We start from the raw sequence: 16,833 nt of genomic DNA, 5'->3' as shown, positions 1-16,833 counted from the left end.
AGATGAAAATCCTAGAAAACCTTTCAGATCATGCCAGGTGGCATTGTGACATGGAGGATTATGGTTTTAGTAATAAAACCCATGATGCCATTGCAGAGAGCTGTCAGCAATGCTGTGAGGCACTTCCTCCGCATCACTGAAATGCACAGACTGTTTCCTCCAAATAGCCTCACCGCAAGTGACATTTACACGGTGGTTGTCATGGAATGAGCAGCTTCACCATGAGTCACTTATATCCCTTAACCACAGCGACTCCACCAAAGGCCTTCATTGGCTCGGCTGCCAGTAATGACCACCAGTGGGTTCACCTCACAGACCTAGGTAGGTCAGGTTAATTTTCAGGATTGCTACACAAGCAGGATCAGCAGGCAGTAGAGATAGCTTGGCACCCACTCCCCGTTCCCCGCTGTCCTGCCATATGATCATAAGGGTTTGGTGAAGTCATCACATCATGCAAGCTCCTGGAGTTCCCTCTGGGATCGTCTCAGCTCCTCTGGGAACAAGAACAGGTGTCCCCAGTAGGCCACAGCAGGTCTTCAGAGCAGCTCTCTCTGGGTCTAAGTGTCCTTGGAGCATGGCCAGCACACTTCCACCGCACCGTGGACTATGGCTGCTCCTGCAGGAGGTACCGAATGCTTCAACGTGAGTCAACAGAGAGCCACAGCCGGGGATGCTGTGGCCACTGCGGATGACATCAGGTCTGATTTTCATTGTGTAATGAAAATATCGGCCGGGCGCGGTGGCTCAAGCCTGTAATCCCAGCACTTTGGGAGGCCGAGACGGGCGGATCACGAGGTCAGGAGATCGAGACCATCCTGGCTAACACAGTGAAACCCCGTCTCTACTAAAAAATACAAAACAAAATTAGCCGGGCATGGTGGCAGTCACTTGTAGTCCCAGCTACTCGGGAGGCTGAGGCAGGAGAATGGCGTGAACCCGGGAGGCGGAGCTTGCAGTGAGCCAAGATCGTGCCACTGCACTCCAGCCTGGGTGACAGAGTGAGACTCTGTCTCAAAAAAAAAAGAAAAAGAAAAGAAAGAAAAGGGGATAAGAATTGGAAAAGAAGAAATAAAGCTGACATTGTTTGCAGATGACACAATTGTGTATACTGAAAGTCCAAAAAAATCTATAAATAATTTGTTGGAATTAATAAGTGAATTTGGAGCTGGGTGCTGCAGCTTATGCCTGTAATTTCAGCACTTTGGGAGGCAGAGGTGGCCAATTGCTTGAGCCCAGGAGTTTGAGAGCAACCTAGGCTGCTCACTGCAACCTCTGCCTCCCAGGCTCAAGTGATCCTCCCACCTCAGCTTCCAGAGTAACAGGGGCTACAGGTGCATGCCACCTTGCCAGCTAATTTTTGCAGATTTTTATAGCGACAGGCTCGAACTCCTGGGCTCAAGTGATCCATCCGCCTCAGCCTCCCAACGTGCTAGGATTACAGTTGTGAGCCACCATGCCTGGCCTGGTTTCTTTCTTTTTGTTGTGGCAAGATATACATAACTTTAAAAAATGAAAAATAAGCATTGGTGAGGATGTGGAGAGATTGGAGCCCCCTATGCACTGCTGTTGGGAATGTAAAATAGTATAGTGACTATGCACAAATTTGTTGGCTCCCCAGAAAGTTATACATTTAACATATCATCCAGCAATTCCACTTATGAGTGTGAATTCCAAAGAATTGCAAGCAGGGTCTCAATGTGTGCACCAATGTCCATAGCAGCATTCTTTACAATAGCCAAAAGATAGAAATAACCTAAATGTCCAACAGACAAATGGATAAACAAAACGTGGTATATACACAATAGAATATTATTCAGCCTTAAAAGGGAATGACAATCTGATGCATGCTATTAATACAACATGGATGAACCTTGAGAACAGCTGTGCTAAGTGAAACTAACCAGACACAAAAGAACAAATTTTGTATGATTCCACTTTTACCCAAAATAGACAAACTCATAGAGAAAGTAGAATAGAGGTTGCTAGGGGACTGGGGGAAATAAGGAGTTAATGTTTGATGGGTACAGAGTTTCTATTTGGGATGATGAAAAGTTCTAGAAATGGACAGTGATGGTAGTTTAGCAATGTTGTGTAATGCCATTGATTGTACACTTGTTAAAATGGTAAATGTTTATGTTATGTCTATTTTACCACAGTATAAAAAAATCTGTAAGTTCTTTTCTTCAGAGGTTCCTGTTAACTAGAGAGAGACTTATAGGATGAGGACTCTGGACTCCAAGAGACTGTATTAAAGAGGAATCCTGGGGAGGTCCTCTTTGGAGCTTTTCTATTTAGATCAATAGAGCCTTCAATGACTTCTGTCCCTGAAACAGGAGCAGTTTGGTTCGTGTATTGAGATTGTAAAAGATCTTTCTCCTGAGACATTCATTCATCCCACCTTAATTCTTCTTTGTTTCTGTTCTGTAAGGTTCTGCTTTTGTGAATTAGAGGTAATCTATTCTCTATTATCATTAAACCAAAGAAGTTGTTTTTTTCCATCTGGGCCATGGGAACTTTTCAGCTGGCCTGGTATCTTAGAGTCATCTTCCTACTCTTTCATTGAGGGGATCATTTGAAAATATTAGTTCTCTGGGCTGGGCATGGTGACTCATGCCTGTGATACCAGCACTTTGGGAGGCTGAGGCAGACCATCTGAGGTCAGGAGTTCGAGACCAGCCTAGCCAACATGTCTCTACTAAAAGGGTTTCTAGAGAAGCCCTGTCTCTACTAAAAAAAATACGAAAATTAGAGGCCGGGCGCAGAGGCCCACTCCTATAATCCCAGCACTTTGGAAGGCCGAGGTGGGTAGATCACAAGGTCAGGAGTTCGAGACCAGCCTGGCCAACATGGTGAAACCCCGTCTCTACTACAAATACAAAAATTAGCCAGGCGTCGTGGCACACGCCTGTAGTCCCAGCTACTTGGGAAGCTGAAGTGGGAGAATCACTTGAACACAGAAGGTGGAGGTTGCAGTGAGCCAAGATAGTGCCACTGCATTCCAGTCTGGGCGACAGAGTGAGACTCCGTCTAAAAAATAAAAAACAGGCCAGGCGCCGTGGCTCAAGCCTGTAATCCCAACACTTTGGGAGGCCGAGATGGGTGGATCACGAGGTCAGGAGATCGAGACCATCCTGGCCTACACGGTGCAACCCCGTCTCTATTAAAAAATACAAAAAACTAGCCAGGCAAGATGGCGGGCGCCTGCAGTCCCAGCTACTCAGGAGGCTGAGGCAGGAGAATGGCGTAAACCCCGGAGGCGGAGCTTGCAGTGAGCTGAGATCCGGTCACTGCCCTCCAACCTGGGCGACAGAGCGAGACTCCGTCTCAAAAAAAATTAAAAAATAAAAAAAAATGAGCCGGGCCTGGTGATGCATGCCTGCAATCCCAGCTATTCAGGAGGCTGAAGCAGGAGAATCACGTGAACTCGGGAGGTGGAGGTTGCAGTGAGCTAAGATTGCGCCACTGCACTCCAACCTGGGCAACAAGAGTGAAACTCTGTCTCAAAAAAAGAAAGAAAAGAAAAAATATTAGTTTTCCAACTCCTTGTTTGTGGAGCCTAGGTAAACTTGTCCAGTGGATGTACCAATTAAATGAAAAATATCAAGTAGTACCAAAGAGCTCCGTCTGGTAATGAAGAAGCCCTCAATTCCTGAGTCTGGCAGTCTGGCTGCCTTCCAACCCTTTGTCTCTTCACTCTGGTTCAAGTCATACTTCACTCTCCCCCAGGCCCTTTCCTCTGCCATCTCTACCTCCTGGCACACCTTCTCCAGCTCCCAGCTGATGTATGTTGAGTATCCAGTAGTCTGCTGAAGTTTCACCTTTTCCACCAGGTCCTTTCAGCTCTTCCATGATCTCACACTGTGCTTTGTTTGAGAGTTATAGAGAATTTGATGATTACAAAAACGTAACCCATTCGAGCCCCGCTCCCGGTACCAAAAATAAAAAAAAATAAATAATTTTAAAATAAAAAAGTAACACAGAGAAAATGTAAATTACCCATAACCCCTGGAATAATTTTCTTCAATGGTTCTTTTGTTCTTCCCACCTCTCTCCGCCACCACTTCATCTGTGTATACTTAATAGTTTTTTTTTTTTTAACAGAATTGGAATCAACAGTATTAAAAATAAAATTGCATCCTGTTCTTTCACTTCACATCATGTCATAAATATTTTTCTGTGTTATTGAATATTCTTTGAAAACTCCATTTTAAATAATAGCAGAGTATGACATCACCTAGCTATATGGTAGTTTAATATATTTCCTATTCATGGACACTAAGGTTAGTACTAACTTTTTTTCTTTTTTTTGAGACGGAGTCTGGCATTGTCGCCCAGGCTGGAGTGCAGTGGCCAGATCTTGGCTCACTGCAAGCTCCGCCTCCCGGGTTTACGCCATTCTCCTGCCTCAGCCTCCCGAGTAGCTGGGACTACAGGCGCCCGCCACCTTGCCCGGCTAGTTTTTTGTATTTTTTAGTAGAGACGGGGTTTCACCGTGTTAGCCAGGATGGTCTCGATCTGCTGACCTCGTGATCCGCCCGTCTCGGCCTCCCAAAGTGCTGGGATTACAGGCTTGAGCCACCACACCCGGCCAGTACTGATTTTTTTGTAATTTAAACAACACATAACATGGCTGGAACATCTTTAAAAATATTCTTTTTCAAGGTTGCTACTTACTTCCTTGAGACAGATTATTCTTGGAACTATAATTACTGGGTCAACAAGGGGCATGAGGTTTCAAAGATTTTTGATATTTTATGCCAGATTGCTTTCTAGAAAGGCTGAACTGTGTAACTGGTTATATAAATGCATGTGTGTGTGCAGGCGCGCGCACACACGCACACACGCCAGCTGCAGTGGCTCAGTGGCAAGATCACTTGAGTTCAAGACCAGCCCAGGCAACACAGGGAGACCCAGTCTCTACCAAAAAAATTTAAAAATTAAAAAATTAGCCAGGCATGGTATATGCACCTGTAATTTCAGCTATTCAGGAGACCAAAGTGGGAGGATCACTTGGACACAGGGCTGCAGTGAACCGTGATTGTGTCACTACACTCCAGCCTGGGTGACAGAGTAAGACCCCATCTCAATAAAAAAAACCCACCACTTTTCTAATTTAGAAGCTCATAAAGGGTATTCATTTTTCTCTTTATTAATTTTTTATTTAAAAAATTGGGGGGATACATAGTATGTATATATGGGGTACACGAGATGTTTTGATACAGGTATGCCATGTGAAATAAGCACATCATGGAGAATGGGGTATCCATCCCCTCAAGCGTTTATCCTTTGAGTTACAAACAATCCGGTTACACTCTTTAAGTTATTTAAAAATATACAAATAAGTTATTATTGACTATAGTCACCGTATTGTGCTATCAATAGGTCTTATTCATTCTTTCTATTTTTTTTTGTACCCATTAACCATCCCCCTTACCCCCAACTACTCATCTCAGCCTCTGGTAACCATCCTTCTACTTCTATGCCCATGAGTTCCGTTGTTTTGATTTTTAGATCCCATAAATAAGTGAGAACATGTGATGTTTGTCTTTCTGTGCCTGGCTTACTTCACTTAACATAATGATCTCCAGTTCCATCCATGTTGGTGCACTATTCATATTTTTAATTACTAGTGAACTTGAACATGTTTTTTACGTTTGTTAGTCATTAATATCTTTTCTACTCTAAGGTACCTTTTCATTTATTCTGCCTAGTGTTGAATTAGGATTTTAGCATGGTTGAGATCAATTTGTGAGCTTTTTATTTATTAAGGATCTCAATCTGTAGCTGTCATATTCATTGCAAATATTTCCCCTAATTTTTCCTTTTAATTTTTGGCAAATGATGTATTTGGAAGGACAAAATCATCTTTACATAATATTAATAACTATCATGTACTGAATACTTACCATGTGCTGGGCATTGAACAAAACTTTGTACATGGATTACCTCATCATTTAATCTTTGCCATATTCTTAGTGGAATGCAGCATTTCCTCATAAGATTATATAGTTAGTGTCTTATTCCATTTTGTGTTGCTACAGCAGAATGCCACAGACTAGGTAATTTATAAAGAAAAGAAATTTGTTTGGCTTATGGTTCTGGAGGTTGGGAAGCCCAAGAGAATGGCACCAATATCTGGCAAGGGCCTTCCTGCTGTGTCATCCCATGGTGGAAGGTAGAAGGACAAGAGACTATAAGAGTGAGCCACAGGCAAGAGGGGGCCAGACTCACTTTTACCAGGAAACTACTCCCTCAATAATGGCATTAATCTATTTATGAAGGCAAAACTGTCAGGGCCTAATTACCTCTTACCAGTCTCACCTCACAATGGCAATTAAATTTAAACATGAGTTTTGGAGGGGACGTTCAAAGTCAATAAGTGAATGAGAAGGGATGTGAATGGATGAACAAAGTCATGTTATAATGTAGAATTTTGAAATATGCTTGCCTTGTTGTAAGAAGAGCTTTTAAGCTAGCCAATGCTATTATGTTCTTTACGTTTTGAGTGGCAATGCAGTCATTAAAACGGTTTCAAAAGAAACCAACCAGGTGCGGTTTAACCAGCTGGACGCCTGTAACCCCAGCACTTTGGGAGGCCAAGGCGGGCAGATCACTTGAGGCCAGGAGTTTGAGACTGGCCTGGCTAACATGGCAAAACCCTGTCTCTACTAAAAATACAAAAATTAGGCAGGCATGGTGGTGTGTGCCTGTAACCCTAGATACTCAGCAGACTGAGGCACAAGAATTGCTTGAACCCGGGAGGTGGAGGTTGCAGTGAGCTGAGATTGCCCCAGCCTGGGTGACAGAGCGAGATTCTATCCTGAAAAACAAACAAACAAACAAAAAACCTGACCAAACAAAAAAAGACATTATGTATGCTCCCACATTTTTTGTATGCAGATAAAAGTAAATATGAATATATATCTTCTCTCCCTCTCTGCTTATTTTACACAAAGAGTTAAGACCAGACAGTTTAGGTTATTTGCTTTTTCAAGACTTGGCTACTTCTTTAGTGTGAAGTATCTTACAAAGTGCATCTCTGATTAAATTAATTATCTCTCATCTTGGAGGGATTCACCATGCAGAGAGTTCAATTTGCTTAGATGATAATTTCATATTGAAATCGATTTTGGGCCACAGTCTAGCACTGCCAAGTCTTATGTAACCAGCAGAAGCTGAGCTTTCAACCAGCTGCCATATGTTATGAGGAACAAAGCCAGAGGACCAGTGCAGATGGTTCTCAAGAAATAAGTTATCACTCTCAAAGTCTCTAGAAAGACATATTATCAAAAGGTTATTATGTGTGGCATGCTTCTTAAGAAAACACCACATTTCCCTTCCTAGAGTGATTAATAAAATATATACCAAAATAGTTCATTTAAGGTGTTCTCTGGAATGGTTTGGCTTCGTTTTCCTTGAGGGTAAAGCTCAGGAGGACTCTAGTGACTGATGGAGGACAAGGGCTGGAGAAGTGTCTGTGTTATCACGAAGTAAGACTTATAGGGAGGATCTGTGCCCTCCTTGAAGCCACTCATCTAGAGCTTACTGATTTTGATTTGTCTTTATTTCCCATCCTCTCCAGGTACTGGCGGAGGACATTGGGCATGCAAGTCCGCTATGTTCACCATGACGACTATCAGTTCTGTTATTCCTTCCGGGGCAGGCCTGGGCACAAACCCTCCATCCTCATGCTCCACGGATTCTCTGCCCACAAGGATATGTGGCTCAGTGTGGTCAAGGTGCAATTCTTGATTCTTCTCTCTCATAAGAAAAGGGAGTTGGGTGCAGTGGCTCATGCCTGTAATCCCACACTTTGGGAGGCTGAGGCAGGAGGATTGCTTGAGTCCAGGAGTTCAAAACCAGCCTGGACAACATAAAGAAACCCTGTCTCTACAAAAAATGAAAAATTAGCCAGGTGTGGTGGTGCGTGCCTGTAGTTCCGGCTACTCAGGAGGCTGAGGTGGGAAGATTGCTTGAGCCTGGGGGGTCAAGGCTTCAGTGAGCCATGATCATGCCACTGCACTTAGCCTGGGCAACAGACTAAGACTCTGTCTCAAAAAAAAAAAAAAAAAAGAAGGGAAGAAGAAAAGGGTTTCCACTAGGACATGATGTCATCAACAATGGTAGAAAGCAAAGGGAACTCAGAACTGTGGTGGTTCAAGTCATATTAGAACTAATGCAGTGTGGTCTGGCACAGTGGCTTACAACTGTAATCCCAGCACTTTGGGGAGGCCAAGGTGGGCAGATGACTTGAGCCCAGGAGTTAGAGACCAGCCTGGGCAACACAGGGAGACACCATCTCTACAAAAAATACAAAAAAAAATTGGCCAGGCATGGTGGCATGCACCTGTAGTCCCAGCTACTTTGGAGACTGAGATGGGAGAATCATCGGAGCCTGGGAAGTCAAGGCTGCAGTGAACCAAGATTGTGCTATACCACACTCCAGCCTGGGCGACAGGAGTGAGACCCTATCTCAAAACAAACTAACAAACTAATACAATATATTGCTCATTCTTTTGTCAGAAAAAAATTATTGAGTTGAATATTATATATAAAACCTATGGTTTAGAAATCTTTTTACCTCGTGGATATTTCTTTGGGGAGGCTTCTGACACAGCTGCATCTCAGAACTGCTGTGAATTCAGAGTGGGGCTTTTAAAAGTCTTTTCGTGTACTCCCAAGTTTCTTCTCTTCCTTCCCCTCCATCTTTTTCCTTCACTCCTTCTTTTCCTTTCCTTCCCATTCCCTCTTCTGCATCTGCTTTTTTCTTTTCCTTTGCCATTTAGAGAAGCAGTCTTGATCTGGCAGCTTTCTGGAAGAGTTGTCCAAGTTCACTTTTTGTCTTGCTTTACTTGGGTGTGGCAACTTGCTGCCCTTGGTAAGAGTGATCAGGTGAAGGTTGGGGCTGGCAGAAGTCTTGGGCAGGAAGCATCCCTGGCTCCCACCTCAGGCAAGACCATACCTGAGAGATCCCAAGTATCATCTACACCAGGAGGTAAAGACTCACATACCCTCTAGTTAGTTGTGTTCTTATTTCCAAATTCCACTGTGAGGACAGTCATCTTCATGCCTTGATGAACTTCCTGTCCCCTCCTCAGATAAGTATCTTTCTTATAACTGGATGTTTGTTGGTAACTTATGTTTCTCAGTTTCCTGGTTAAAAGTGCTACATATCTAAATGGAGGAAGGTATTTTAGGATAATAATAATTTCGAGAATTAGACCTTAATGTAAAAAGAAACCAAGCAAACCAGAATTGGGGTGATCAGACGTGGTTCTTGGGGAAAACATTGCTCCTGTTGGCTCTGGAGCTGGCTAGGATATGAGAGAACAGAACCATCCCTTCCAGTTCCAAGTCAGCAGCTGCATGGCTGGAGTAAGTGTGGAAGGGGTGAGGGAAAGACGAGGTAGTACGTGTTAACTGGTGTGAAGAAAAAGCAAGAGACTTAAGCCTACTACCCCAACTTTGTCCCCTTTTTACAGGCATCTCCTGAGCCTGCTTCCATTTATGTATTAGTCTTTGTGGGCTTCTGCTCCTGATGAGGCTACTGGCAACGCTTATTCACATTACTGGGGTAAAACGCTGAGCGTCTGGGTCACTGTACATGGGGTAACCTCCCAAGAAAATGGGGAGACATGTTTTGCACACCACATACTGACTCTCCAGGTCTGTGTGTCCTCAGTTCCTTCCAAAGAACCTGCACTTGGTCTGCGTGGACATGCCAGGACATGAGGGCACCACCCGCTCCTCCCTGGATGACCTGTCCATAGATGGGCAAGTCAAGAGGATACACCAGGTAAGCAGGAGGCTCTACCAAAGATTGCCCAGACTGTCTCAGCCACCATTGCCTGTCCAAGTCTGGAGAGCAGGGAAGGGAGTCCTGTGCTACCTCATGACCAGTCTCCAGTACATTCTGTCTAAAAGTGATGGCAAGCCAAATGGCAACCTGATGATATCTCCAGTTGGCAGTGGAGGGCCAGGGCTTATTACACACTGTTCACCTCTAAGCCTATTGCAGTTGTTTGTAACTAAATACAATCTGTGCATTTTTTTTAACTCTTTGAAAAGGGGTTTAGAATTTCTTAAAACCAGTTCCCTTCCTAGGGATCTCTTTTTCTGCTTACCAGCTATATGATAACAGTAATAGCCCCTCTGCCTAGCTGGGGAGGGTGTTCTTCACATTATAACCTACGTTAGCATCTATTGCTAGCACCTATTTTAGAATCTATCTCTAGCCTTCTCTCGCTAAGCTTTCAAGATCATAGGAGTTTAAGAGCCATTTTAGAACGGGGTAGCCTGTAAGTTTCAGGTTGACCTTAAGTATTTTCCCCCAAATGAGGATATTTAATATCTGCCTCCTCCATTAAACTGTTTTTTAAATTAGGTCAGGAACCTTGTCTTTTTAGTTCTTTGCTGTGTTTTCAGCATCTAATCATAGTTTCCTGTACATAATAGATATCCAATAAATATTTTTTAGAATGGTGGGTAGTTGGGTGGATGGCTGATTGGATGATTGGATGGATAGATGGATGGATGGTTGGATGAATGGATGGTTGAATAGACAAATGAATGGGTAGTTATATGAATGGATGGTCAGATGGATGAGAAGAGCTTTAAATTAGGGCAGGAGCCCTCAAGCTACAGCCCATGAGCTATGTTTAGCTTGTACCTATTCTTGTAAACTAAATTTTATTGGAACACAGTCACACTCATTCATTTATTTAATACATATTGCCTTTGACTGCTTTTGTCTGCAACAGCAGAGTTGAATAGTTGCAACAGATCATATGGCTCTCAAAGCAGAAAATATTTACTCTCTGGACCTTTATGGAAAACTTCATCAGCCTGGGCAATATGATGAAACCTCATCTCTACAAAAAAAAAATAGCCAGATGTGGTGGTGCATGCCTGTAGTTCTAGCTACTCGAGAGGCTGAGATGGGAGGATCACCTGAGCCCCAGAGGTCAAGTCTGCACCGAGCCATGATCACACCACTGCACTGCAACCTGGGTGACAGTGTGCGACCCTATCTCAGAAAAAAAGAAAAGAAGGAAAAGTTTGCTGACTCATTAACTAGCAGAATCCCTGTTGATTTTATATTTATAAATGACCTCTCAATCTCTTGTGCCTGATAAACAGAAGTTCATGCATGCCACAGGGCTCATCTTATAATGGATCCAGTAGAGTTTCAGACTCTCTTTAAACAGTAGTCATTTTCAGTTGTCCATAGGAAGTCCAGGGGGCTTCTATGCTGTAATCACCATTGCCATTGTCTACAGCTGTGTAACCAAGCTGCTTTCTCGTTTCCCTTCCTAGTTTGTAGAATGCCTGAAGCTGAACAAAAAACCTTTCCACCTGGTAGGCACCTCCATGGGTGGCCAGGTGGCTGGGGTATATGCTGCTTACTACCCATCGGATGTCTCCAGCCTGTGTCTTGTGTGCCCTGCTGGTAAGTTATGAGGCTGAAACATCCCTCCGCAGGGATTAATCCCTGAGGAAACACATAGCTAGTGTCTGCTATGACTATTTTTTAGAATCATCTTTTTGATGTATGCTTGAGAGGTATGCAGTGTTTTACTGATAATCTAACCAACGAATAGTTATATAATCATAATCATAACCAGACTGATTTTGAAAATATAGAGCCAGCCTTTTTACACCAAGAATTTGAGGTGGAGACAGGCACAGTGGCTCATGCCTGTAAACCTTTAGAATAAAAAAAAAACAAAAACGGAATTTGAGGTGGTTGATTAAAATGTATATAGTGCTTTGCAGCACATACTTTGAAATATAATGTTACTATTAACATCCAACATTTATTGGGCTTTACAACCTAAGCTGTTGATACGAATTTAATTCTTGCAGTAGCCCTGAGAGGTAAAGGTACTATAATTATGCCCCTCCCCTTTTTTGGTAAAAATTGAGAGATGTTTATTTATTATAATAAGATCTTTAAAAAATCAAACTTTAGTTCCTCTGTTATTACATGTACATATGTCAATGTGAAGTGTAACATGTTCTTAGATATTACCATTTGAAGTTGGATTTTTGAATTTATTTTTCTTCTGTAAGTCTTCAGACTTGTATTTATAATATATAATAGATAAAAATCATATTTTCTCTCTTTCTCCTCTATCTCCCTCTCTCCCTCTTCTTTTTTTTTTGAGACAGAGTCTGTTGCCCAGACTGGAGTGCAGTGGTGTGATCACGGCTAACTGCAGCCTTGACCTCCCAGGTTCAAGCAATTCTTGTGCCTCAGCCACTCAAGTAGCTGAGATTACAGGCGTGTGCCACTATGTCCAGCTAACTTTTTGTATTTTCAGCAGAGGTGGGGTTTCGCAATGTTGGCCAGGCAAATTTGAATCCTGTTGGCCAGGATCCTGTTGGCCTAAATCACTCGAACTCCTGACCTCAGGTGATCTGCCTGCCTCTACCTCCCAAAGTGCTGGGAATAGGCGTGAGCCACTGCACCCGGCCTGTCTCTTCCTCTCTCTTTGGTGCTTTATTGGGGTATTGTTTATACATAGTAAATTGTCCAAATTAAATAAACATCTCAATGACATTTTACATATGCAGTTACCATCCAGGTCAAGATATTATGCCTATTTTATAAATGGGAACATTGAGGCACAAAGAAATTACATTAGTGCCAGAACCACAATAGGAACAGAGCCTAGGCTGCCTGACTCCAGAGCACAAGCTGTAATGTCTGGAAGTCCTTGCATATTTACTACCTCCTTTTTATGACTCATATCTTCTACTTCCTCTGTATGATTCAACTAGAATCCAGCCATGAATTGAACATTTAATGACTTTTACTGAAACTTAACTAAATTGACCTTTAAAATCCTTCTGCCACTCTGAAAGCTAATCATTTTCGATATGTTAAGGACATTGAAATTGAAGAGAAGACACTAAAGAGTCTTCTCTTTTTTTCAAGTATCATATCTGAAATAATTTGATCTTATAATAATAAGTTTGAGAATTGAAGGAACAGCATCCATGGAAGGTTTTTAGATTTTAAATCACTTACAGGAAGTAAAATCTAACTGACTTTTTCAAGTATAGGTTCATTTGCTCAGAGAAAAAATTTACATCCGAATTTCAATTGGAAATTTAAAATTAAGTTTGTATGTGAAAACTAAAAAGTAGAAATAAATTCAAGATTATATTCTACCAAGAGTTTTAAAATAAACTTTCTAAAAATGTTGAAATAATTGTAAATTTACAGAAAAGTTGCAGAGATAGTATAGAGAGCCCCATATAACCTTTACTCAGTTTCCCCATTAATAGCTCATATTAGCACAGTAAATTTGTCACAACTAAGAAACCAACATTAGTATATTACTGGTAACTAAATTCCAGGCTTTATTTGGATTTCCTAATGTTTTTTTTTTTTTTTTGAGACGGAGTCTCGCTCTGTCGCCCGGACTGGAGTGCAGTGGCCGGATCTCAGCTCACTGCAAGCTCCGCCTCCCGGGTTTACGCCATTCTCCTGCCTCAGCCTCCCTGCCTCAGCCTCCCGAGTAGCTGGGACTACAGGCGCCTGCCACCTCGCCCGGCTAGTTTTTGTATTTTTAGTAGAGACGGGGTTTCACTGTGTTAGCCAGGATGGTCTCGATCTCCTGACCTCGTGATCCGCCCGTCTCGGCCTCCCAAAGTGCTGGGATTACAGGCTTGAGCCACCGCGCCCGGCCCCTAATGTTTTTCAACTAATGCCCTTTTTCTGTTCTGGGATCCAGTCCAGGATACCAAGTGACATCTAACCTAGGTTTAGTTTTGAAGAGAGAGGAAATAGATAATGTCATCTGCTTCATGGCATCATGAAAGCCATACATCATACTCATGTTAGATTTAAAGGATTTGCTGGACATAGATTTATAAAGTGTGGATTTCTGCATCACAACCAATATTATTGATGCTACTGCCTTTCTTTGTAAAATCTAGCTCTTTGCTAGATTTTGCTGGGTGAGATAGCTCACACCTGTAAACCTAACACTTTGGGAGGCTGAGAGGTGAGGATTGCTTGAGGCCAGGAGTTCAAGACCAGCCTAGGGGAGACCCCCATCTCTACAAAAATATAAAATTTTTAAAAAAGTCTAACATGCACATGTATGTTTATTGCAGCACTATTTACAATAGCAAAGACTTGAAACCAACCCAAATGCCCATCAATGATAAACTGGATAAAGAAAATGTGGCACATAATCACCATGGAATACTATGTAGCCATAAAAAAGAATGATTTCATGTCCTTTGCAAGGACATGGATGAAGCTGGAAGCATCAGTCTCAGCAGACTAACACAGGAACAGAAAACCAAACACCACATGTTCTCACTCATAAGTGGGAGTTGAACAATGAGAACACATGGACACAGAAAGGGGAACATCACACACCGGGGCCTGTCAGAGTATGGGGGTCATGGGGAGGGAGAGCGTTAAGACAAATGCCAAATGCATGTGGGGCTTAAAACCTAGAAGACAGGTTGATAGGTGCAGCAAACCACCATGTCACATGTATACCTATGTAACAGACCTGCATGTTCTGCACATGTATTCCAGAACAAAGTTAAAAAAAAATAATAAAAAAAGACAAAAAAAAAAAAAAAAAAAAACAACTAATTATTTGGCTAAGCTAAATACCTAGAAATTTGTTTCATGCTGGAAGTGAAAATTAGTTTTGCCCTCTTGCATACATAGCATCAGCTTCTGTGGACTCTCATGTCATGCCCTGAGGTGATGGGAGATAATGAGCAATCTCAATTTTGCTCTCCTAGAGGAAGAGCAAGTGTGGAGAAGGCAGCAGGGTTGCTGCCCTAAAGCAAGGGACAGCTCGGAAGCCTCCCAGTCCCCCTGTGTTTTGTCATTGACCCCAAATAAGAGAGTACCATGTGGGTCCAGGCCAAGGGAAGGAGTGTCATTCGTGCCAGCCCTATGTTTTCTTCCGGTCATGTAGTTCCTCACATTTCCTGTCAACAATCAAATGTAATCAGGCAAGTTGTCTTCTAGGCTAACCCTCCTTAAATTCTATCATACATATGAATCCCCTGGCAACTTGTGAGAATGCAAATTCTGGTTCAAGAGGGCCAGGGAGGGGCAGCATCTGCATTTCTTGTGGGCTTTTGATGCTCCTGGTCCATGGACCACAGTGTGAGTAGCCAGTCCCTGAAATATGTGGAAGGATTTTTTTGTGTGTTTCTCAGTGTGGTTTTGATTTGAGCAAGGATGGCAGTACCAACAAAAAAGAAATCTACTCATGAAGTAAACCTGAAATATATTAACTCTGGGCTGCTATCGGAAGTTCCCTATGTAAAATGGGGGTTGGTAAGAAGGTGGATGTATCATCAAGCCATTTGGGTTTGAATCCCACAGGCCTGCAGTACTCAACCGACAATCAATTCGTACAACGGCTCAAAGAACTGCAGGACTCTGCCGCTGTGGAGAAGATTCCCTTGATCCCGTCTACCCCAGAAGAGATGAGTGAAATGCTTCAGCTCTGCTCCTATGTCCGCTTCAAGGTGCCCCAGCAGGTAACGTGGTTGCAGCAGCGACACAACTACCCTCCCCAGAGGCCGGGGGGCGAGTACCAGCTCCCTGCACGTATTCCCTCCTTCACCTACTCATTGACTCCTTGTCCTCTTCTGTATATATTTAACAAGTGTCTCTGCAGTGCCTGCAACACTTCGGGCACTGTGCTGGCACAGTGGTCAATAAAGACAAGAAGGTCCCTGGGCAGACACGGTCCAGTGCGGGGAGGCAGACAATAACAAGTAAACAATGGATTACCAGTGGTCATGAGTTTTATAGTGGAAATGAAGATGGTGTAGTGATTGAATACAGGGAGGCAGGGGTGGCTTTGATAAGCCTCTTTGAGGGACAGCATATGCAGAGGTGGAAAAACATGCATATTCAAGACAAAGGAGGCTGGGGTAACTGGAGCCCCAAGAATAAGAGAATGGTCAAGATGGAGTTAGAAAGGGAGGCAGGGGCTAAATCAGAGATACTCAATTAAAAAAAAAAATCTTAGGACCCTTTATACTCTTTTTTTTTTTTTTGAATGGAGCCTTACTCTGTTGCCCAGGCTAGAGTGCAGTGGCATGATCTTGGCAAACTGCAACCTCCGTCTTCTGCCTCAGCCTCTTGAGTAGCTGGGATTACAGGTGCCCGCCACCATGCCTGGCTAATTTTTTGTTTTTAGTAGAGATGGGGTTTCACCATGTTGGTCAGGCTGGTCTCGAACTCCTGACCTCGTGATCTGTCCACCTCGGCCTCCCAAAGTGCTGGGATTAGAGGTGTGAGCCACTGCACCCGGCTAGGACCCCTTATATTCTTTTTTTTTTTTTTAATATACTTTAAGTTCTAGGGTGCATGTGCACAGCATGCAGGTTTGATATATAAGTATATATGTGCCATGTTATGATGGGTGTGCTGCACTCATCAACTCGTGGTTTACATTAGGTATTTCTCCTAATGCTATCCCTCCCCCAGCCCGCCACCCCCCAGCAGGCCTCGTTGTGTGATGTTCCCTGCCCTGTATCCAAGTGATCTCATTGTTCACTTCCCACCCATGAGTGAGAACATGCAGTGTTTGGTTTTCTGTCCTTGTGATAGTTTGCTGAGAATGATGGTTTCCAACTTCATCCATGTCCCTGCAAAGGACATGAATTCATCCTTTTTATGGCTACATAGTATTCCACAATATATATGTACCACATTTTCTTAATCCAGTCTATCATTGATGGACATTTGGGTTGGTTCCAAGTCTTTGCTATTGTGAATAGTGCTGCAATAAACATACGTGTGCATGTGTCTTTATAGTAGCATGATTTATA

The 16,833-nt window shown here is 42.9% G+C and overlaps 1 protein-coding gene across 1 annotated transcript in view; it reads left to right on the top strand.

Annotated features, from left to right (window-relative positions):
• ABHD6 (abhydrolase domain containing 6) overlaps positions 1–16,833 on the top strand; it is a 57,672-nt gene that overhangs the window by 22,062 nt on the left and 18,777 nt on the right. The window contains exons 3-6 of the mRNA XM_011947298.1: positions 7,583–7,739; positions 9,683–9,796; positions 11,317–11,449; positions 15,374–15,601. Coding sequence (XP_011802688.1) covers positions 7,583–7,739; positions 9,683–9,796; positions 11,317–11,449; positions 15,374–15,601 — 632 coding nt within the window. The remainder of the gene's footprint in view (positions 1–7,582; positions 7,740–9,682; positions 9,797–11,316; positions 11,450–15,373; positions 15,602–16,833) is intronic.

This window comes from Colobus angolensis, unplaced genomic scaffold (genome assembly GCF_000951035.1).
Source record: "Colobus angolensis palliatus isolate OR3802 unplaced genomic scaffold, Cang.pa_1.0 Scaffold26, whole genome shotgun sequence".
NCBI lineage: Eukaryota > Metazoa > Chordata > Mammalia > Primates > Cercopithecidae > Colobus > Colobus angolensis.
The sequence above is the reverse complement of the archived record's forward strand: the minus strand, read 5'-3'. Positions and strand labels throughout refer to the sequence as shown.